This window comes from Helicoverpa armigera, chromosome 29, assembly GCF_030705265.1.
Source record: "Helicoverpa armigera isolate CAAS_96S chromosome 29, ASM3070526v1, whole genome shotgun sequence".
NCBI lineage: Eukaryota > Metazoa > Arthropoda > Insecta > Lepidoptera > Noctuidae > Helicoverpa > Helicoverpa armigera.
In genome coordinates, this window is record NC_087148.1 from 4,098,498 (window position 1) to 4,122,272 (window position 23,775).

The 23,775-nt window shown below is 36.4% G+C and overlaps 2 protein-coding genes across 2 annotated transcripts in view; one reads left to right on the forward strand and one right to left on the reverse strand.

Moving 5' to 3' along the window:
• Nucleotides 1-5,809, reverse strand: part of LOC110383305 (dynein axonemal intermediate chain 7 homolog) — a 30,114-nt gene extending 24,305 nt beyond the window's left edge. The window contains exons 1-6 of the mRNA XM_064042755.1: nt 5,646-5,809; nt 4,933-4,948; nt 4,300-4,428; nt 2,622-2,659; nt 2,385-2,451; nt 1,583-1,695 (exon numbers count right to left, since the gene is read on the reverse strand). Of these exons, the coding sequence (XP_063898825.1) occupies nt 1,583-1,695; nt 2,385-2,451; nt 2,622-2,659; nt 4,300-4,428; nt 4,933-4,948; nt 5,646-5,675 (393 nt within the window). The 5' untranslated portion in view covers nt 5,676-5,809. The remainder of the gene's footprint in view (nt 1-1,582; nt 1,696-2,384; nt 2,452-2,621; nt 2,660-4,299; nt 4,429-4,932; nt 4,949-5,645) is intronic.
• A 6,946-nt stretch (nt 5,810-12,755) lies between these two features.
• Nucleotides 12,756-22,348, forward strand: LOC110383332 (putative fatty acyl-CoA reductase CG5065). Its single transcript, XM_064042617.1, has 13 exons — nt 12,756-13,097; nt 13,880-14,010; nt 15,491-15,575; nt 15,923-15,995; nt 16,399-16,489; nt 16,855-17,000; nt 17,443-17,552; nt 17,959-18,042; nt 18,450-18,558; nt 19,130-19,307; nt 20,927-20,997; nt 21,286-21,543; nt 22,115-22,348. Exons 1-13 carry the CDS (start codon nt 13,007-13,009, stop codon nt 22,227-22,229), a joined length of 1,542 nt encoding a protein of 513 aa, XP_063898687.1. The 5' UTR covers nt 12,756-13,006; the 3' UTR covers nt 22,230-22,348.
• Nucleotides 22,349-23,775: the final 1,427 nt, after the last annotated feature.

Below are 23,775 nucleotides of genomic sequence, written 5' to 3' on the forward strand. Positions count from 1 at the left end.
CTTAGTTATTTGAAAGAAAAACTTTTTGTTTTTTTGTTCATTCTTTTTGAAAGTACAAACATATTTGCATGCCAAGTTAGGCCGGCAATACACGGACTGCTTAAGGCAGTCAGGGGCGACAGCTTTAAGCTGTCGACTGCACAGTGAACTGCAGAGTTCTATGGACGCACATACACGAACCGCTCGAGCAGTTGCAACTGATTCGGGCGGTCTCAGCTTGAAGCTATCGCCTCTGACTGCTTCAAGCGGTCCGTGTATTGCTGGCCTTAGGCAAATTGTAGCTAGAATTTTTAACCACTATAAAAACTGGTACCACCTATGTTCGAAACAAATAAATGTTTCTTTTTTTCTTTCGTTGTAACAATTTAAAGTTGAAAAAGTTGTTTTACAAAAACGGTTTTAAGTAGGTACTTAATTATATATTTTTTTTTGCATTTTTCTTGTTTTATATTTTATTTTGCTATTTATTATAAACGATAATGTTTTAAATTCAACTATTCAAAAATAAAACATAATTTAAAAACTTACGAGCGAATGATAATCAGCCATTTTCTTTTTCAGAAACACATTTGAACAACTTCACAGTCCAAAAAGCAATCCCATTATTTCTAAACCACTTAATTTGACACAAAACAAAACACGATACTAACAAATTATATTAATTTGACAATAGAACCTAACCTTACAACGACTTTATTCAAAATACAAAATGGCGACTGAATTCTACAAACATTTTAAGAAAAAATACAAGAAAATGTCGTGCGTTGCCAACATAACATGAAATTAAAATGCCTTGTATTGTAAAAGGGTACCTTTTATAGCAGTTTCACGTAAATATTGGCAATAAAATTGTAAAAAGGGCTATAAAGTACGAATTTTTATGACTTGGGAACGGAGAAAGTTTCAAAGGAAAACATAAACAAGGGTTTAGGTAGGATTTTGTGGTTGTAAGCTATCGATTTTTGCATGCATGTGTAGATATTTAAAGCGGTCTAAGTTTGCGAGAAGCAAAGCCATTTGACGGCAATGGTCTATTATAGCTCGTCCAAGATGAAATGACGCTCTCAGGGCTGCGGGATTGGACGCGCGAGTTACCGCGGCCCTGGTACACTGTGGGCTCCAGAAGAAACATGGGTTTAGTCAACCTGGGTAAACCTGGATTATAAAGTCAGAAATCACTAACCCACATTGAGCAAGCGTGGTGATTAATAGGTACTCAATCCTTCTCTGTGTGAGAGGAAGCCGCAGCCCAGCAGTGGGATGGCAAAATAGCTGATGATGATGATTTATATGAAGGCATTTATAATGCGGTAATGGGACGCGTCATTTCAGGTCAGGCGAGCCGTTCTTTCTAATGGTGAACCCACATCTCTGTCAGAGACGACTGTGGCGAAGGAATCAAATTTTAGAATTCTTCATATGAAATCTTATGAAACCACACTTGCAATCGGTGGATTTTTTAAGAATCACAGATTATGACATTTGACACAATCCGATTCCTTCGCCGCAGTCCATTTTGATAAGTGTGTGTTCACTATAAAAGCCACTATGTTCTTTGGAAACCCTTTATAACAAAGTTTACCTTATCAAACGCGGGTATTTCCTCTTCTTTACCTTTGTCCTTTTTACCTTTCTTTCCCTTTTTCTTTTCAACGGGCTGTTCACTGGGAAGCACTGGTTTTGGTTCTAAGGTCGCTGATGTAAAAATAAGTATTTCATTATTTAAATTAAATAAAACTGCCTCATAGATTTTGCCACTACAAATGTTGGATAGTTGGGTTAGCCTGGATGGACCGATAAAATTGGTCGGTGGCTTAGGCGAATCGGCCACACTGGTCACAGGAGCGTCAACTACAGGAGGCGTAAGCCACTGACCCAATGAGGAATAAATATATCAGAGACTAGCCGTTTTCCCGCGGTTTCATCCGCGTCCCGTGGGAGCTACTGCCCGCACCGGGATAAAATATAGCCTATATTACTCGCAGATAATATAGCTTTCTAATGGTGAAAGAATATTTAAAATCGGTCCAGTAGTTTTTGAGTTTATCTATTACAACCAAACAAACAAACAAACAAAGTTTTCCTCTTTATAATATTAGTATAGACAATCTGAAAGTAGCACCTGTGACCAATGACAGAAAGAATGAGAAGTCAGCGTTTGTCGTGGTATGGCTATGTGATGAGAATTTGTGAATCGCATTCTACAAAGAGTATGCTGAGTATAAATGTGGATGGATAGGTTGGTAGACTAACTGATGACCGCCTGAAAGAGGACATGAATGGGAAGATAGTGAATGTTAGTATGACGTCTGACTGAGAGGAATGCAAGCGGAATGCATATTGCGCTGATAACAAAGGATGGTACATACACAAATCTGGATAGCGAGGCAAGGATTCTTCGGACCATGCAAACAGTTCGCTGCTGGTCTTCTTAACTACAGAAGACTGTTCCTGTGAGAACAGAATTTGGAATCAGAAAAAAAACTAAAAAGAAAAGAAAATGAAACTTCAATAATACATAGGTATACCTAAAACATAAACAAATATTATGTTGAAAAACGGCATAAAAATGTTTCTTTTTTATTGTATTAGTATAGAAGTATAAAATAATGTAAACATACCCCAAGCTTTTTCTTCTTCTTTTTCTTGGGTTTCAATTCTGTAAAAAAGTAGAAATTAACATGTTTTTAAATGCTGAATTTTTAGGTACCATGTAACGAGTGAGTCAGTGTTTGGATTACAAGTAATAATAATAATCGGTTCATACAGTTCTTATTCCTTTTACAAACTAACAAATGTAAATATTTAAAAATATATCTACCGAAAACTTAAATAAAAGGAGTCAAAATGCATATATTAATTGTAACTATTTGTGTTAAAATCCATATTAAAAGGTACCCTTTAGTATTGATCTTTATCTTTCAAAACCCCAGCTTGTTAAAACCTATTCGTTACACAGATACCTAGATAAAAACAAATAAAAATTAAAACATACATTTTCAAAACCAAATACTTATTAAAACACCCTGAATTTCTTCCCATAAATATCTAAAAACAAGCCCATTACAGTTATTACCGACCATTATAGAATCGGTAACAATCAGAATGCATAATATAAACATTAAAATTGTATTGAATCGTACTTACCAATCCTTTGGAAAGCTATTTATATGAAAAACTGCTTCGATGCTTTTTTATTTTATCGTCTCACAACAAGTTTATCGGTTGTCATAGCAACGGGATATTGATTTAATTTTGAAGAGTTTTGGGGTGATTTTAAGTTAACAGCGCTTTCAAACGAGCGGATTTTCTGCGCGGCAAATCGTACGGGCATTGCCGTGCGTATACGAGCGACGACAATCATAGGTACTCAATTTGGGTCTTTTTCATATTCATTTGGTTATTATAAATTAGTATTATGTACATGTAAAGTTACTTTCACTGGTCGACATGATTTGAAAAACATTGTTTAAATTGTTTTTTTGTACAAATTGCGTAAAAAGTAACCGTTTATGAAAAACTGTCCTTTAAAAGTACCGAATTCGACTAGATGTGTGACAGGTTTATTATATTTATTTATTACTGGTCGGACAATTATTTAAATATATTAGATGTAAATACAATAGGGTTTTTTATTGAAATTGTCACTTCTCTGCCATCAGAAATAAACCAAAGGTAAAGTTCTATTGAATGTTTTCATTGAAATAAATCCTGAAGATCCCCGGTCCCTAGCACGCCACGCGCTATCTTACCTACACGCGCCACAAAATCCGCTAGTATGAAATCGCTATGACACTGGTGAAATAGGCAAAAAAAACCTTTTGGCCTTATCCAGGGAAATTCTCTTTACAATTTTTTCTTAAGCACGTGACGAACGCTTGTTTAACTTTGAAATCATCATCCTTCGAGCCTTTTCCCAATCATGTTGGGGTCGGCTTCCAGTCTAACCGGATTCAGCTGAGTACCAGTGCTTTACAAGAAGCGACTGCCTATCTGACCTCCTCAACCCAGTTACCCGGGCAACCCGATACCCCTTCGTTAGACTGGTGTCAGACTTACTGGCTTCTGACTACCCGTAACGACTGCCAAGGGTGTTCAATGACAGCCGGGACCTACAGTTTAACGTGCCATCCGAAACACAGTCATTGGTGTCTAAGATTACTTAGAAAGTACATACAAACTTAGAAAAGTTGCATTGGTAGTTGCCTGACCTGGGATCGAACCCGCGCCCTCATACTTGAGAGGCTGGTCCTTTACCAACTAGGCCATAATTGTTTTATGAATAATAATTGTTTTTACCTTCAATAGGCATAGGAGGCAGGTCCTCGAAGGAGGCGCTAGTGTACGAGGTGTCAGTGAACTGTATCTCCTCAGGTTCAGGCTCCAAGTCTGTGGTCATCACCACCACCTCTTCGGGCACTTCGGCTTCTGAAATCATCGATATAGAGCAGTAGATAGATCGGCAATCAAATAAATGGGTTTTAGTGGAGCCAGAAAATAAATAAGCCAGAAATAAGCCAGAAAATAAATCTAGTGACTTTTTCATGTGCGAGTGAATATGTGCTATATTCCGTCAACTTAATCGGTGTTTATGTGTTTCGTGATTTTGATCATAAAGTATTAGTATTACACATACTCATACACACACGTTTTACATAACAAAAAAGACCATGTGCATTTTAGTATGCACAAAAAAGTAGGTCAGTACTTTTTCATGATGGTTCAATAATGATGAAACCTAAGTTATAAGATGTCGTCATAGCCGATTATCGGCTACGGCGGCTGTTCTCATTTAAGGAGATCAGCCAGCTGCGCAGGACATATTATAGTGCAAGAGCATTTGCGCAGACACAGGTGCACTCTCTATTCCTTCAGGTCATGATTTTACTAGAATGTGTTTATCTTCTATATAAAGATTTTTACATTAATTACCTTGAGGTTCTGCCTCCTGAAAGCAAGCAAAAAGTATTGTTTTAATTTTTATTTAATTATTTCACAAAAATAAATAGGTAATAGTTACAAACAGCTTGAATTTAAAATCGTAGAACTAATCTAAATGGTTTTAACATATTTAGAATTTCATTGATGTGCCTGACCTGGAATCGAACCCGCACACTCGTGCTCGAGAGGTAGATTTTTTTTTTTTTTTTAATTTATTATAAGGACTTTTACACATTGTGCATACCAGTCCCATTATACCCTAATCACACCTGACTGCAATTAATTTACAGGTAAGTACTTAAAATTAAATAGATACTAAACAAAACTACTTTGATGCCATTAATTCAAAAAGGCACTTTGCCACTTTAGAATTGGGTTGACTAAGAATCGCATTGTATGTACCAACGTCCAGTCTGTTTAATTTAAAGGCATTTGCTAGCCAGGTTCTCCCAGCCTCAAATCGAACACATTCCAGCAATAAATGATATAGAGAGAGGTAGATGTTTTTACCACTAGTCCATAATATGATGGACTAGCCGTTTGAAAGAATTTTTCAAATCGGTTCAGTAGTTTCAGAGCCTTCAAGGTACCATCAAACAAACAAGTTTCCGATTTATTACATTAGTATAGGTGTTTTTATTTTATACAGATAATTTTATTTTAATGGGCAAAATAAAAAGAGAGTAAAATTACTTAACACTTACTTTTTTCTTTTTATCCTTTTTCTTAGCCATTTTGTATAAATTATAATGTTATGATCGCCCTACAATAAAATACAAAAAGAAATGTTTAAATTGCAAAAATATAATAAAAAAATATTAAGCTAATATAGATGTTTTTGATAAGTATATTTATTTAGAAAATTCGTGACATATTACTAGAATTTGACATTGACAAACTAGTTGGTATTTTTGAACTTTTTTTTGTTTTTTAATGCGTTCACTGATAAAAAAACATTGCAAAGGTTTTATATGCCCAACTTATAATTTTTTTAAGAGCTAAGTTAAAGCGATAGATTATAAGGTTAAGCAACGCTTGGCGCGGTCGGTTCGTAGATGGGTGACCATCTCGTCATAACGAGTTCTTCCATGTTTCGGAACGCACGATAAATTGGTGGGTCCCGGCTGTCATATGAACATCTTTGGCAGTCTATACCGGTCTTATTAAGGGGGTATAAGGTTACCCAGGTAACGGGGTTGAGGAGGTCAGATAGGCAGTCGCTTCATTTAAAACACTGGTACTCAGCTGCAACAAGCTAGACTGGAAGCCGACCCCATCATAGTTGGGAAAAGACTAGGCATTTGATTTTGATTTCTATGACTATCAAAATTTGTGAATCGTTTGACGTCACTCTTTTTTTCTTTTTTCACTAACTTGTGTTTACATATTTAACTTATATGGAGTTCAATGTCTTATTTATAAACAGGCATACAGAGCCCCTAACCGAATGCGCTTGGAATAAATTACTTACTACAAGTCGGGTTTCCAGCAATTTCACCTACGTTCCGGGGGAACTACTGTCTGTATCGGAATAAAATATAGCCTATGTTACTCGGGAAGAGTGTAGCTTTCAGTCAGTGAAAGAATTTTCAAAACCTTTCAGTAGTTTTGGAGCCTTTAGAGTAAAAACAAAAAAAATGTTTTCTCTATATATATTACCTAGTGCAGACTAAATATTTATACCAGGGAAAGGAAAACCATATAGAAAACAGTGTGGTTTTAGAATTTATCGCAAAAATACTAACAGACAGGCGAAGTGAAGGAGTTTTTTATAATTATGTATCGTTAGGTACATAGGCAACTCAAAAGTAGTCAACAAACCCAGGATCCCTTTTTGTTTTGTTGGGAAATCATCAAATGTCAGACTCCTACTGACTAAAATGTTGAAATGACATTAACGCTGCACCCACAGTTAGGAGGGCGGAAGCTTAAATTTGATGATTCCCCGCCAAAAAAACATAATAAAGTATGAACACTTAATTACTGCACTTATTTTTCAAATAAAATATTTTTCAATAAAACTGAGTTTTTCAATAGAATATCGTATCAAGATTGTATATCTTTCTTTTATTATACCCACTCAAATAGAGTGTAGGAACTTTCTTGACTTCTTTCGTCTTAAGAATAAATTAATATATTTTTACGGTAATACCATTGACCTCTGTTTCAAACTGTTTCTAATTAATCTGTGGTACTATTGAAAGCTGGTGCAAAGTTCATTGCTCGCATACTATTAATGTATATTTGGATTCTTTGTTTCAAACAATTAAATAGTATTATTTTATTGACCTAGATCTCAGTTATTTTGCGTTTCTCACCATTTTGCAAAATTATTTTAATCTATCTCATCATCATAAGGCTGTCATTGAACATCCTTGGCAGTCGTTACGGGTATTCAGAAGCCTGTAAGTCTGACACCAGTCTTACTAAGGGGTATTGAGTTGCCTGGTTAACTGGGTTAACGATGTCAGATAGGCAGTCGCTTCTTGTAAAACACTAGTACCCAGCTGCATTCGGTTAGACTGGAAGCCGACCCCAACATAGTTGGGAAATGGCTCGGGAGACGATGATAATATGTTTTAATCTATTTATCCTTTAGGAGAGAAGCTCGTGGCAGCCGCAGGGTTCGATCCATCATAAAGAATAATATATCCCATCAAAAACATTAAATGTAAAAAAAGCCAATCCTCTACGCAGTTCCTCCACCGTAAAAAGTTTTGAGATCGCATAGAAGCCAAGTCCTGTTCAACTTTAATTGTAATAATAAATCAACATTTTGTGACTATATCAATTAAATAGTTTTGTTCATATTACAATAATATTGACTTGGCCATGAGCACAATAAACTACAAATATAATACAGCATATCTTGGAGAGGTGAAAGTCAAACATGGAGTTTAATACCACAGAATTAAATACATTTAGTTTATTCAATCGTTACTAAATGACAGTCAGTATCATCCATCACTGAACTGCACATGTACTATGGCGGATGTTTAGTCCATGGTGATCTCAAATTCTAAGTCTTTTAAGTCCTTGTCTAAGTTCTTCAGTGCATAATCAGTCCAATCGTAAAATCATGTCCATATAGAATTTATCAATTCAATGGTATTTACACATTATTACAAGGAGCGACTTTTAACTTGTGCTCATGGCCAAGACAATATTATTGTAATATGAACAAAACTATTTAATTGATATAGTCACAAAATGTTGATTTATTATTACAATTAAAGTTGAACAGGACTTGGCTTCTATGCGATCTCAAAACTTTTTACGGTGGAGGAACTGCGTAGAGGATTGGCTTTTTTTACATTTAATGTTTTTGATGGGATCTAATTTATTTTTTGTAGGTCTCTTTCTTCTCTTAGTATCTCTTTCTTCTATAGTATATAACAAATTAAATTACTTACATGCAACTAACTAAATATATAACAAACTAAATATGTACACCTAAAGTAGCACGTAAACAACATTTTTTTAAAATAAACTAATAATTTTCGAAATTGACGAATTTTTGAATCAAATATCCTTTAGAACAAAAGAGATTTATTTCAGAGGTAGATGGCGCTATCACATATAATTATTTGATTTTTTTTTAAAGTACTACTTATACTAAGCTATGTAACGAAACCATAGCGCGATTTAGACCAGGACAACGCCATCTATCGAGCGAGCATGCAGTATGTATCGCACTGCATTAATATGAAAGATTTTATCATAGTTCATTTCATTTTAACCTAGCTTTTTTATTCATATGTATGTATATTTAATACATAATAACAATCAAATCAAATCAAATCAATCAAATCAAATCAAATCATTTATTTCATGTAGGCCTTAACAAGCACTTATGAACGTCAAAATTATAAATAAGTTTGATTCTAGTTGCCCATTCCAAAAGTAGTTTCCTATGGAGAAGAACGGGCAAGAAACTCCATGGTTACTCTTTTTAAAAACATAATAGGTGTTACAATTTGTATGTTGTATTGATACATACGATAATAACATGAAAAAGAAATGTTTACAATATTTTTTGGGTTGACTTTGAGAAAGTTATACAGTGCAAGTTGAACTAGGAAGTTATTAGAGAAAATTATTATACAAACTATTTTAAGAAGTTAATAAATTAAACAAACCAAGTTATATAAAGCAAAATAAAAAAGAAATAATAATAATAACAACATGATAAGAGCAAGAACATTAATGAGGACAGAGATATTCCTAGACAGCCTGCCAGTCGCCAGGGAAGCCACTTGTGCAATATAGGACTAACACCATACATCCTTGTCGTCAATATCCATCAAAATCAAAGTCAATATACCACACTACGTAACAATAAAACAAATAGTAACATTTTGTACATAAATAAATAACAAAGTTATCAATGCAGTCAAAATTCATACACAATGTTCTTGAAAAACCGCAAATATAAATTTGTTTCCTATTTTTTTATTAAGTTTTATGGTTTTTATAATTTTCCCTTTATATGTAGCTAGTAACCTATCTTGGTGCCAAATTTGAAGGTTCTAAGTTTGCTAGAAGTACCTTAGACTTTTGATGATCGGTCAGTGAGTGAGTCAGTGACAAAATGGTGTAACTTTGATCGCTCATAACTCGTAAACTATTTATTCAAATGTCTTGTAATTTTGAGACTGAGCTTGTTCTAATACTTACTCTTGGTCATCGCAAACCTAAACTCCTAGCTTTGTTCACATGGAAGATACAGGGGGCTGAAATAGCCGCGAAACGCTTCGAGAAAAGATGGTACGGCCGTGCCCGCTTTGCTCGAGTCTTGGCTGGGGCACTGCCGTGCCCTCAGATTGATATGGATTTCATTTCATAATTTTATGTATAAGTTTATAAGCATTGTTATGTATCATCATCATCATTATCTTAGCCATATATTGTTATGTATAATACATGTGTATTTATACACTCTTTTGCAAAAAAAGCGGGCACCTATGCGAAATCTTGGTTTTAAGGACTTCACGTTTGTTTCAAAGGGTTTTAATGACTGTAGTATGTTACTAGCATCAAAAGGGTTAGCCAAGAATGCGTGAGAGTGTATTCTAAATTTGAATTTTGTAGATTTGCTAAGAAACTGGTGATACCTTGTTTTGGACTAATTCCTGGTAGAAAGTTCATGGGCGTTTTGAAAAGTTTTTGACGTGATTTTCAAAAAACTGATAATGCAGTTTTAATTGATGATTAATGTACCTTTCTGTTACATCAAAACATTTTTGAAAAACTATGCGTATTTGATAAAATTTTCACCTACTCTAAATGCTCTATGCTGATGATTGATGGCAATGTTAAGAGTTTCGGCATTTTTGCATAAAGCGTTATATTGTTTAGATATTGTGCCCACGCTGTTAAAAATAACCCTTTCTCATAAATAAACACAATTTAGAGAAGTATCAATATTTTGGGCTGCGACGAAATCAATTTAAAGTTAGCAGTGCCGTTCACAAGTCGGTTCCTATCAGACTTTGACATTTTGAAAAATCTAGAAAATCTACAAAATACAGAAAATAACGCATAGACTGTGAGCACAAAGTCTTAAGGTCTCGTGATCACTGATTTTTAAATAACCCCGCCTCTTGGGAAACCCCGTAGACCTCTAAAGATCTACGAGTCTGAGCGTTCAAATAGCGGGTTTTCATCCCACGGACATTTTATTAAATAAACCTGTTAGCTCCCAGGTTTTCTGGTATTCACAGCACTTTCCTGCTTAAATCATAACAATAATTGGCTAACTGAACATTTTTTAAAAAACATACGTTTGGCCAATCATTTTGAAGTCATGACTCCCTTCCAGTTAAATCATCGTTTAGTAACCCGACACCTGTGGAGTTATCGAGAACTTCAACGCGGCAATAATTGTACTTTTTGGAAAGTTTTAAACCTTCCTCATCATTTTTCATGTGGTTAATTTTAACATTTATCTCAAATTTTTTATTTTTTTTAATGTCAAAGTCCAAAAGGAGACGAGTTGTGATCGGCACTGCTTACTTTAAATTGGTTTTGTCGCAGCCCAAAGTACTGAAACTCCTCTAAATTGTGTTTATTTATGAGAAAGGGGAATTTTTAATAGCGTGGGCACAATATCTAAACAATATAACGCTTTACGCAAAAATGCCGAAACTCTTAACATTGCCATCAATCATCAGCATAGACCATTTAGAGCAGGTGAAAATTTTATCAAATACGCATGGTTTTTCAAAAATGTTTTGATGTAACAGAAAGGTACATTAATCATCAAATAAAACTGCATTATCAGTTTTCTGAAAATCACGTCAAAAACTTTTCAAAACACCCATGAACTTTCTACCAGGAATTAGTCCAAAACAAGGTATCACCAGTTTCTTAGCAAATCTACAAAATTCAAATTTAGAATACACTCTCACGCATTCTTGGCTAACCCTTTTGATGCTAGTAACATACTACAGTCATTAAAACCCTTTGAAACACACGTGAAGTCCTTAAAACCAAGATTTCGCATAGGTGCCCGCTTTTTTTGCAAAAGAGTTTATTTTTATGGGCCCTGGTTGCCTTAAATAAAGGAATAAATAAAAAAATAATAAAGCATTGCTTTGTCCGTTCACCAGTCACCGAGGGACCTGGACTTCGCAAATTCCTATAATAATAGTCTTAAAGGCATTCGCATTTGAGCGAGTGTGGTCATTAACGCTCATCCATCTCTATATGAGAAAAGACCTGTGCTCATAGGCATGTGTATATCTTTTTTTTATGGGAAATTATCACTGGAGTGTCAGACTCTTTCTGACTAAAACCCATCATGTTCCTTAGTAGGAAGTTTAAAAGTTTGCAGTGTGCCTGATTCCATAATTTATATGAAAACTAGCTGGTGCCCGCGACTTCGTCTGCGCAGGTTTAGTATTTCGAACAATATGTTTACAAATTGTAGCCTATGTGTTATTCTGATGTATAAGCTATATTATTGTAAAGTTTCATTAAAATCCATTCAGTAGTTTTTGCGTGAAAGAGTAACAAACATTCATACATCCATACATACAAACTTTCGCGTTTATAATATTAGTAAGATGATTCGATTATATTTTGTAATTATTAAATGGTGAAACTCATCGTTGATAAGAAACATTTTCACGGTCATTGATTTACCATAAATTGTAAATGGTAGCGTAGTCATTGCATTACGTAATCAATGACAAACTGCTTATTAACATTTAAGGAGAAATGCTTACTTCAATTGTTTTTTTGTAGGAATGATGACAAGCAAATATTGTGCTTATTGTAGCGTGTTTTACCGTTATATTTGACTATGCGCAGTCAGTCCAGGGTTCGAGTCCTGCATGGTACAATTAAAGTGGGAACGGGTGTGGATTTAATGCATATTTAGGAACTCTGAATATACACCCAGACAAAACAGGGTTTTATGATGTGAAAAATTGTTTCAGCCAGCTGAAAAATTAAATAGTACTTACTAAAAAAAAAAAACTTTTTTTAACCTCGATTTATCTCTATTCAATCCTTTTTATCTACACCCAATAAAAAACAAAAACACTCATGTTCCTTTGTGACAAAATTACATCTTAATAAGTTAAGTCGTTTAACAAATGCATACAAATACTAAATGCATTCACAGTACGACATGATAACTCTTTTAAAAATAAATAAATTATAAGTTAAGTATAAATGAAATAGAATACCATCACTATTTTTTATTATTTAATGAAAGTAAATGCTTCGCCTTAACAAAGTACTAGCAATCAAGGTATCGTTTTTCAACGACATTGCAACTCCGGCGCATACCATCGTCACTATTCTATTCAACTATTGGTTCGAAACAAAACAACTCAACTCTAATTGGTCGAAATTAATTCAAAATCAACAAATTGAAAAAAGAACTCCGTCATTAATATTTCGAATTTAGAACACTTCAGTTGAATTTAGAACCGTTGACGTCGACGACGTTCGTTTTATGAAAATTTGAATTAAGATTCTGAATTCGAATTGTAGTTTTTTTTTTATTAAGTGCGTGTGAGTTTTTATTCAGAGTTTTTTTACAAAAAGTTTTAATATGGGTTTCTTAGAAGATCGAGACCTGAGTAGTGTACCGAGTATAGCAGAATTTTACAAAGGGAAGACTATATTCATATCTGGTGGATCTGGTAAGTTCGAAATTTAAATTTCTTCGTGACGTCATACTTTACGCCATATTTGTTTTGTAAAGTCGGCATGTTATATGCTAACTTTCTTTCTTGAATGATCTTTAATTAGCATACTGGCACATTTAAACTTACGTTGGTAAGAAAATAGTTTCTCATACAGAGAAGTTTCCTGCTGATGACTATTTTTTTTTTCAATAGGGCACACATCCCAATTATTCATATATTAGCCCACGTAATTCAAAACTCGTCAGATTACTTCAAGAAACAAACACCCCTTATTTAAAATCTTTATTAATAAACCAAAGGCCTCCAATTTCTTCCTTAAATCAAATTCCTTCCTTGCAATTGATCTTCTAAAATAATAAACGACTTCTAAATGTACTATATCGGGATCTTCTTCCAGTTTTAACTGGAAGCAGCTAAGCAGCTGAGTGACATAGACTGACTATCTGACCTGCCCCTTTTACCCCTTTGTAAGACTAGTTTTCAGACTTCCAGACTACACACTACGTACCTGTAGTGCCTGCGAAGGATATTTACATGTCAGCCTGGTCCCACCAATTTAACATGCATTCCCAAAAACGGAGGAAGTCGTCATAACAAGATGGTCACCAACGTTGCTTAGCCTTATGATCGATTGACCCTTGCGGCTGTTAGCCACGAGCTGTCTACTCATTCTCTATTCATTTATAGTAGTAGTCATACAATTTACAATTCTAATGCACTATACTTAAGACTGATTTTCGAATACCATCTTCACATATCTTTTACAACTTTTCCAGGTTTTATGGGCAAGGTGCTGGTGGAGAAACTACTCTACTCCTGCCCAGATCTCGATAGGATCTATCTTCTTCTCAGAAACAAGAAGGGCGTGAAATCAGAAGATAGACTTGCTCAGCTGCTTTCTTCTTTGGTAAGTAAAACTCTTTTATATATTTGAATAATTATTTAAAATAAGTATTGTTCATTCTATCTACATATGTATAAATTACATAGTATGTACATAAATTCGTCAACCTCTCTTCTAAGTATTTACTTGCTGTGCCCATCAGGGTCCATTTTAATTATAATTGTGACAACCATATTTAAGCCACTTTTTATCTGGCAGTACCTAGATAAAAAGTGGCTTAAATGTGTTTTTTATACTTATTGTTTTTTACAACATACATGCATATGTATACATAGTTGTACATTTTTACCACAAACACACGTTTACTCAGTTTGACTGTGATCTTTTATTCTGATGTATAAGCCACATTACTCTCAAGTTTCATCAAAATCCGTTTAGCCGGTTAAGCGGGAAGAAGTAACAAATACACACGTGTAGAGTAATGTAATTTAAACGGTATTATGTACGTGCATATTTATGAAGATGAAGTTTGTTTAAATCCAAAATGGGTACACAATTACGACTATTAGAATCCTAACACCAAGTACCTACCAAAAATACAAAAATATAATCATCGGCACGAATCTTGAGCGCTGACCTTCACCTGCGCAGAAGTAATTTATTGTGTTCCTTTTGTGGTATAAAGTGAGGCGCGGGAGCGGGCTAAAGCGGTGATTGGCCCGCAGCGCATCGCGTCATAGCCGTCACTGGGGATTGGTTCTTTGCTAATAAATCACTTCTGCGCAGGTGAAGGTCAGCGTCAAGATTCGTGCCGATAACTATACCACATTACAAATTACATACGCCCTTTGACAACACACCAACCCTGAATTTCAGAAACAATACTAACTAAATATTTCGAAACAAGCATTCAACTATTGTCGACTATTTCAATGGTTTTACAAAATTATTCTGAGTTGAGCGTTAACAATAGATGTCGACTTTTGACCTCGATAATTCAAATGCATAGATTAAATACAAATCTACATGTTTCTCACGGTTTTACTTGTATTTTTTTAAGAAGCTATTTGTAGAGAATAATCTAGATATTACCTGTGTAAAAAATATATGCTAATCTAGGTATACTAATATGATAAAGCTGAAGAGTTTGTCTGTTTGTTAGAACACGCTAATATCATGTACAATTTGAAGAAATCTTTCAGTGTAAGATAGCCCATTTATCGAGGAAGGGTATAGCTTTTTATCCGGGTTCGTGGAAAAAACCTACGGGACGCGGGTGAAATCGCTTGCAGAAGATACTTAGTATATACAGAAGAAATATTTAGTTGCTTGTTTGAATCGAATAAGGTCCAGAACTAATGAATCGATTTGAAAAACTCTTTGCACAACCTGTTTCTGTTAAATGCCTTAAACATTTACCATTTCTTTGTGTTTTGTGCGCTGCATTGCCATCAGTGTTCTATTTTTCCCCTACAAAAGATCGGTCACCGATTGTCGGACGGATTAGAATATTTAAAAATATGCATGCTTTGTCTTATTTCAGTGTTTCGACCGACTTCGTAGAGAAAGACCGTCGTTTGCGTCAAAAGTCTTCGTCATCGCTGGAGATGTCTTGGAAGTTGGACTGGGTAAGTTAACAGCATTCGAACGAATGGGGCAAAGCCACGTGGATGTACACATCTGAAAAATATGTGTCTAGTCTTTTCCATGGCTGAGTATTTTACATACAGCGGCTGCCTACCTCAAGCCAGTTACCTCGGCAATCCGATACCCCTTGGAAAGAGTGTTTGTCAATCTTACTGCTTCTGACTGCCAAAGATGTTCAAATGACAGCTAGGACCCACATGAACCTCGGAACTTGTCGTTAAGTCCTATAGTTCCAAGTGACGATTCATGAATTATAGTGAGTGTTTGCAATGGACGCGTGCTTTGGAAAATATATTTTACTGACAGGCTCTTCTGTGTTCTCTTTCAGGGTTATCTGAAGAAGATAGAACACTTCTGGTCAACCGTGTCAACATCGTGTTCCATGTAGCTGCTAGTGTTAGGTAAGATCAACTCATCATCCTCCGAGCCTTTCCCATTTATGTTGGGGTCGGCTTCCAGTCTAACCGGATGCAGCTGAGTACCAGTGTTTTACGAGGAGTGCCTGGCTATCTGACCTCCTGAACTCAGATACCCAGATAACCCAGCGATCCTTGGTAAGACTGGTTGTCAGAATTTTTGGCTTCTTACTACCCGTAACGACTGCCAAAGACGACATCTTTGGCCCCCAAAACACGAAGAAACTAGCTGTCACAAAAGTCATGATAAGCATTCTTGGGTTCTTTCTTGTCGAATAATTGAATGATATCTTTATGTACCTAGACCACAAAATAATTACCAGGCAAATTATTTAATTTCAACACCTTAATTACATAGTTATTAATGGAAATTTTATAATACTTACAGGTTTGACGATCCTCTGGAGTATGCTGTGAGGATGAACCTCAGAGGCACCAAGGAGATGGTGGAATTGGCTGCAGACATGAGGAACTTATGCGTAAGTTCCCAAATATACACTAAGCTAACACGCAGTAGAGAGTTTCCAAATTAAATTGAGTCTAGTTGAAACATGGACCTGTTCTCAATAAATTGAATGCCTATATCTTTCATGGTGCTACTATCTGTCTTAGTTTCTTAGAAGACCATAGGACACTATACTTCATAATTATATAAGTTGTTAGTCTTAAAAAATGCACAAATGGGTCAAAATATTAAATCTTCTCAGATTCATGGAACTGTGTCATATGATAGAAGAAACTGTACGAGTCAACCCCTGATCATATACTACATAGTAAATATTAAGATCTATGTGAGCCATGAAGAAATCAGCTCTTACAACTAAAAATCCTCTTTCTTCCACAGTCTTTCATCCACGTTTCCACCTCGTACTCCAACACGAACAGAGACCCCATTGAGGAGATCCTGTACCCCCCTCACGCCGACTGGAGAGACACACTGGAGGTCTGCGAGAAGACCGACCCTCATATCTTGAAGGTTCTCACTCCTAAGTAAGTTTGTTTGATGATTTACTTGACTTTGGGTAGGTTGGAAAAACATCCGATGACCATTGTTGTGGGTGCAGCGTGAGGGAGTGTCAGACTTACTGACTAAACCTACCATGTTCCTTCTGGTGTCCTTTATATACCTGGGCCTTGGCAACTCTTTCGGACAATACCAGCTCTGACGAAAATAATATTGGACTTAATCCTAATGGCATTCGGAATCGGGAGCATCAATCTCTTTAGAGCGTTAACAAATCCAAAAAAATAACCTAACTCCTGAAAAAATCACGTTGCCTGAGAGCACTATCAAGGCGATGTCAAATTTCGCAAGAACTCTATCCCAATTTTTTCACTGAAAAAATCTCTTCAGCTTTGAAAGCCGCACCTTCTTAAAATACGCTGTTTTGCTACCATGATACTTGTGCATTACGTTATCCTTATGTTTCAGGTATTTAGGAGAACTGCCAAACACGTATACATTCTCTAAGCAGTTGGCTGAAAACGTGGTAGCGGAGTATGCCGGGAAACTGCCAGTTGTCATCATCAGGCCTTCTATAGGTAAGCAATAGATTTCCAATTAAATTATTACTTTGTATGTCTCGACCAGCTCCCGGCTACAGAGTGCCGGATTTTTGGAAGGCAAACGTGGGGCCGAAGCCAACACGCTGAAGCCCTTTTGAGACAACTTTAATGAAATGGTGACACAGATTATTTTTGCTATTACTATATATTTTTAACTGCCTGGTTGGTCTAGCTGTTGCAAAGCGCGGCTGCTCAACACGAGGTCTTGGGTTCTTTCTTTCATTTATCAACCTTCACAGAGACTATACGTCGTCTTAGGCTGCCATGACCGAATGTCTTTCTCTATGGAAGCCATTATTATTTTTATTACTACAGGGATTTCGTATAGCCCCTTAGGTGATCTAGAAACGAATGTAAATGTACTTTTTTATATTGTTTTCAGTAATATCAAGCGTGCAAGAACCAGTGCCAGGATGGATTGAAAACTTCAACGGTCCAGCCGGCTTGTTGGTAGCTTGTGGCAAAGGTTAGTTTCAGCACCAATTTTTAAAATACCGCGTCCGAACCCTGACAAACCTTCTTCCTGCACTCGGATAAAAAGTAACTTATGCTTATATGCTATTTTGTATGTAATAATAGTATGTATGATGTCATACGGTATAGCAATGTAAAGTTTTAGCAAAATCTGTTCAGTACTTTTTGTGTAAAAGGGTATCAAACAAACTTTTGCGTTAAGCATAACATATTGTCATTATAATTTTTAGTACAAACCTCTTTTATTCTGTTTATATGACTATATATAGACTATATAGACTTTTCAGTTTATAATAAAACTATGATTTTTGAGATACAATTGTGCCATATCATTCGCTTTTAATTCGCTTTCACCTGCATCATACATTTATTGTAATTTATATACAACAATGTTTTCAGGTATCATGCGCAGTCTGTACACGGACCCTGACCTCATAGCCGACTACATGCCAGTCGATATATCTATTAAGAGCTTCATCGTGGCGTCCTGGTTAAGAGGAACTAAAGAGTAAGTATATCTTCTTAAATTCCAAGTTTTATATTCAAACTAGCTTAGATCATCAGTTTAACCCATTTCATAAGAAAACTACTTCAAGCGCCCGGTTAAATAGTAGCTTATTTGTTAATCAGACGCGATGCTCCAATGTTTTATCAAAATTCGTTTAGCTGTTTGTGTTTGAAAAAGTAACAAACATATACTCAATTTTCGCTTATGTAACTGTGATATAGTTAAGTTTTGTTTAACCGTTATCTCATAGACCCACCGATCAATCTATGAGAAAAGGTCCCTCTTTTCTTGAACTTGTCTCTTTTCTTTTAACCATGAGTTTAAAGTCAAGAAACTGCCTTCCAAACGAATCTTCAATAATAATGTTTTTACATGTGAGAGAGAGTGAGAGTGTGTTTGTCTGTTTGTTTGCATAAACTTGCTTATCTCAGGAACTACTAAATCAATTTCAAAATCGGTTTGGTAGTCCTTTTATCCAGAAAGATCTTTTTATCTGGCTTGCTAGAAGATATTCCCATGGAACTCGAAGGAAATCGATTTGTATAAAGATATGTATCCTCTTTTTCACCAGACTATCACCATCAGACGACGTGCCAATCTACAACTGTTGTGCCGGCAAGTTGAACAACATCACCATGGGAGAGATGGTGACCATAGGCAAACAGATCTACCCCTCCATACCCCTGAATGATATGCTGTGGCATGTGGGGGGAGACCTCACTACGTCCAAGACTGTACATTATATTAAGGTAAGAACCAGCCTTTGGGTCACTTTAAGTGTCAGCAAGTCGCTTCGCAAAATCGACCAAGGAAACTCGTCGACCTAGCTTCGTTGGTCTAGCTGTCGCACGCGCGGCTGCCCAGAGCAGCCCGGAGCCTGGAATTTGGTGATTGATACACCCGTACATCAGAGAGCACGTAAATGTCGGTCCTGCGCCTGATCTCTCTCCGGTGGTGTCGGATTGTCGTCTCATCGCGCTATGAGAGTGAAGGAATAGTAAGAGCACTTGGGTCTGTGTATGCTTGTGCACATGATGGGAGAGATGGTGACTATAGGCAAACAGATCTACCCCTCCATACCCCTGAACGATATGCTGTGGCATGTGGGAGGAGACCTCACTACGTCGAAGACTGTTCATTATATTAAGGTATGGTCATGGTCATGTGGCTTTGTTTTTCCTGAATAGGATGTTTCAGTCTAACCGCATGTAGGAGAGTACCAGTGTGCCATATGGAGCGACTGCCTATCTGATCTCCTCAACCCATATACTTAGGCAACCCGATACTTTTTGGTAAGACTATCTGGATATGGTGACTATAGGCCGACAGATCTACCCTTCCATACCCCTGAACGATATGCTATGGCATGTGGGAGGAGACCTTACCACGTCGAAGACTGTACATTATATTAAGGTAAGGAAACTCATCATTTGACTAGCCTTTTCCTAAGTTGGGTGTCTTCCAGTCTAACCGCATGCAGCTGAGTACTTGTGTGCCATATAAAGCGACAGCCTATCTGATCTCCTCAACCAAGTTACCCAGGCAACCCCTTGATAAGACTGGTTGTCAGACTCAAAACTTCGAAGACTGTACATTATATTAAGGTAAGGGGGTCAACTGCCTCGTTGGTCTAGCTGTCGCAAGCGCGGCTGCTGAGCACGAGGTCTCCCGGGTAGGGCCGAAATTGCTTTGTGGGTTTTAGAAACTTTCACAAAGCAGCCCGGAGCTTGGAAGTCGGTGATTGATACACCCGTGCATCGGAGAGCGCATAAATGTCGGTTCTGCGCCTGATCTCTCTCCGGTGGTGTCGGATTGCCGTTCCATCGGACTATGAGAGTGAAGGAATAGTGAGTGCACCTGTGTCCAAGCAAATGCTTGTGCAAATGTTGGGAGAGATGGTGACTATAGGCAAACAGATCTACCCCTCCGTGCCTCTCAACGATATTCTGTGGCATGTGGGAGGAGACCTCACCACTTCGAAGACTGTACATTATATTAAGGTAGAGAAACCATAGTGTAGGTAGTTAAATATTCTTCTAACCTTTATTTAGGGTACATCCACACGGTGCATGTAGCTGGAGCAAGTTAACGACAAGAGCGCGCGGGTGGGTATTTTGCTATGGTACATGCGCGAGTCATCATCATCAAAGACGTTCAAGAAAATGGCATCCTTGACCCACCGATTGAAGGCTCACACTTTGCCACTTTTGCATTATAATTGTAATGTGATTATTATGTGGTAAAAGGGTTAAGCAAAGTTGTTGCAAGGAGCGAAAATTATTGCCGTTTTCTAAAACTTAATTTTTTATACACATTTTGTATTTGTAAATACCTACATACTTTAAAACGTCTTATACTCTGATTTCAGGTTATACTACTACATTTATTGCCGGCCATACTGGTGGATACCCTTCTTTGGGCAATGGGCAGAAAACCCTTGTAAGTATTAAAAGATTACCACCCTTTTGCAAAATGGTAGCACTAGCATAATCTGGTAGCCATTTAATAGCGCCCTAACATTAGCGGATTTTCCGCGACCGCCTCTGAACATTGGCACAAATGTGATTAGCGTTAGATTCCCGGGTGTGCTGAGCATATTTGTTAGCTGTGTATGCAGTTCAGTTATCAGTTGTGTTAGGGCCATAATACAAGCTATGTTTAGCTTATTTTGGATCTAATCGACTATGTGTAAGTGTGTCTTGATCCTGATATATAATTTATTTTCAGACTTGTCAAAATCCAACGCCGCATCTACATAGCTAACCTTGCTCTAATGTACTACATAACCAAGCAATGGACCTTCGACAATAAAAACCTGGTCCTCCTCCGATCCAAGATCAAGGAAGTCGACAGGAAATCATTCTACTATGAAATAGAAAATGTTGACAAGTATGAGTATTTCGTGAACTCAGTTAAAGGAGGGAAAAAGTATTTGCTGAAGGAGAAAGATGAAGATTTGCCGAGAGCTAAAATTCATTATCAGAGGTAAAGATTCAGTCTATGTATAAGAATCATTTCATCTCATGGCTAAGTTAAGGCCACGCGGGTCGATCAAACAAAGTTTGGAACTATATGCCATGACGAGTTCTTCCATGTTTCGGCAGGCACATTGTATTGGCTCCTGGCTGTCAATTGAACATATTTGACAGTCAGTACGGTTAGTCAGAAGCCAGCCTAACAATCAGTATAAGAAAAGGTTATTGGGTTACGAGGCCAACTGGGTTGAGGAGCCCAGAAGAGCAGTCCCTCATTGTAAAATACTGGTATTGAGGGCATTTTCTAGAGAACTGGGTAGATTATGACATTTCTAATCTAAAGAGGAGTCTTTATTTTTTATGCTCCAAAACTACAGACCCGATTTGAAGAATTCTATTAGTTTATTTCATTAGAAAACTATAAGTACCGTAGTTATGTGTTTCCGGGAAATAGTGTAGAAATTCTTTCATAACGGTTTTTATAGTTTACCTGGACATGGGAAGAAGTTCTCCCTGGATGCATATAAAACTACTATATATACAGAAATAGCGAAATAATAATACTTATTTATATTTTTCAGGATGCTGATACTAGATACGATGGTGCAAATACTCTTCCACGGCTATGTATTCTGGTGGTTCCTACATTTGAGTTTTGTACAAAATTTTATATCCTACCTCTTTAGTAATGTCTGAAAAACCTGGTTTTATAACACAATGGTTTTTTTAAAGAAGGGAAGAAGGAGATACTTTTTGAAAATGTTAAACAATTCGTGAATTGATATAATGTTGTTATGGAATAAATGTGTAATTTTATTAAAAATATAAGGTTTTAATATTAATTGTTGGGTTTTATTTTAGCTTATCCTTATTCGGCAATCCTTAATTTAGAACTTCCAAGTTTCTTATTTAGAGTTCTGTTCCGTTGGTCACAAAGTTGTATCTCATAAACAGTGATAGTTAGAAAATTTTTGTTTTCGCAGATGATGTACTTTTTGGTGTTATAAAAACAACTGAAGATTAGAAAGTTACTGAATCGCTTGTGACGTTTGTTATAAAGATATGTACCTAGCTCCAAGTACCTACCACCACATACGTACATAGATAAAATAGCGGAAAACAACTAGTTTAGGTGCCTGTAATTATTTATGCCTGATATACAGTTTAAAAAATGAGGTGTCTACCCAATTAGAATCGTGAACTAAGTCAGGAAGTCATTGACATTAAAAAAAATACTAACTCATTTTGTCAACAACATCTATAGTACCTAATATAATAAAGAGAAAGCATTATTTTGTTTATTTGAAAAATTTCACTTACACTATCCCCAAGTAACATCCCTACCAATTCCCTACTATTCCCTACTATAATATTATAAACGCGAAAGTTTGTATGTATGGATGTATGGATGTTTGTTACTCTTTCACGCAAAAACTACTGAATGGATTTTAATGAAACTTTACAATAATATAGCTTATACATCAGAATAACACATAGGCTACAATTTGTAAACATATTGTTCGAAATACTAAACCTGCGCAGACGAAGTCGCGGGCACCAGCTAGTATTATTTATAAATGCAAAAGTAACTCTGTCTGTCCATCTGTTTGTCTGTTACGCTTTCACGTCTAAACTACTGAACTGATTTTAATAAAATTTGGCGCTGAGATAGAGTTGACCTTGAGAAAGAACATAGGATAGTTTTTATCTCGGACGTCTAGGTACGGGAAAATCTTCCCTCGAGTCGCAAGTGAAACCGCGGGAAACAATTAGTATAAATTAAAGTGAATGACTGCTCTAATTAGGAGTAGGCCTGAATAAAGTATGACTAAGAAAGAAGAATAGCGATTAGTAATCAATACCTAATTATTATACAAACTCACTTTATGTGTTCCTTACATTATTTATTATTGAAATAAATAAGTAGCATCCAGACTGACTGGCGGCTGTTCTGTTCTCTCTAACTAAGGAGATCAGCCAGCTGCGCAGGACATATTATAGTGCACGAGCATTTGCGCAGACACAGGTGCACTCACTATTCCTTCACTCTCATAGCGCGATGGGACAAAAATCTGACGCAACCTGAGAGAGATTAGACGCAGGACTGATATTTACGTGCTCTCCGAGACATGGATACAATCACCAAACGGAGTCTGGCTCCGGGTTAATCCGTTATATGTTGGACCGTATCTATACGAGACACAATTGATTTTCTATTGTTTTATAATAAACAACATACCTA

Bases quoted from the DNA above. Each gene is read 5' to 3' on its own strand.
- LOC110383332 (XM_064042617.1), top strand. From the start codon at position 13,007: ATGGGTTTCTTAGAAGATCGAGACCTGAGTAGTGTACCGAGTATAGCA. The intron at 15,996-16,398 runs GTAAGATCAACT...TAATACTTACAG, and splicing joins CATGTAGCTGCTAGTGTTAG to GTTTGACGATCCTCTGGAGT. The intron at 21,544-22,114 runs GTAAAGATTCAG...TATATTTTTCAG, and splicing joins GCTAAAATTCATTATCAGAG to GATGCTGATACTAGATACGA.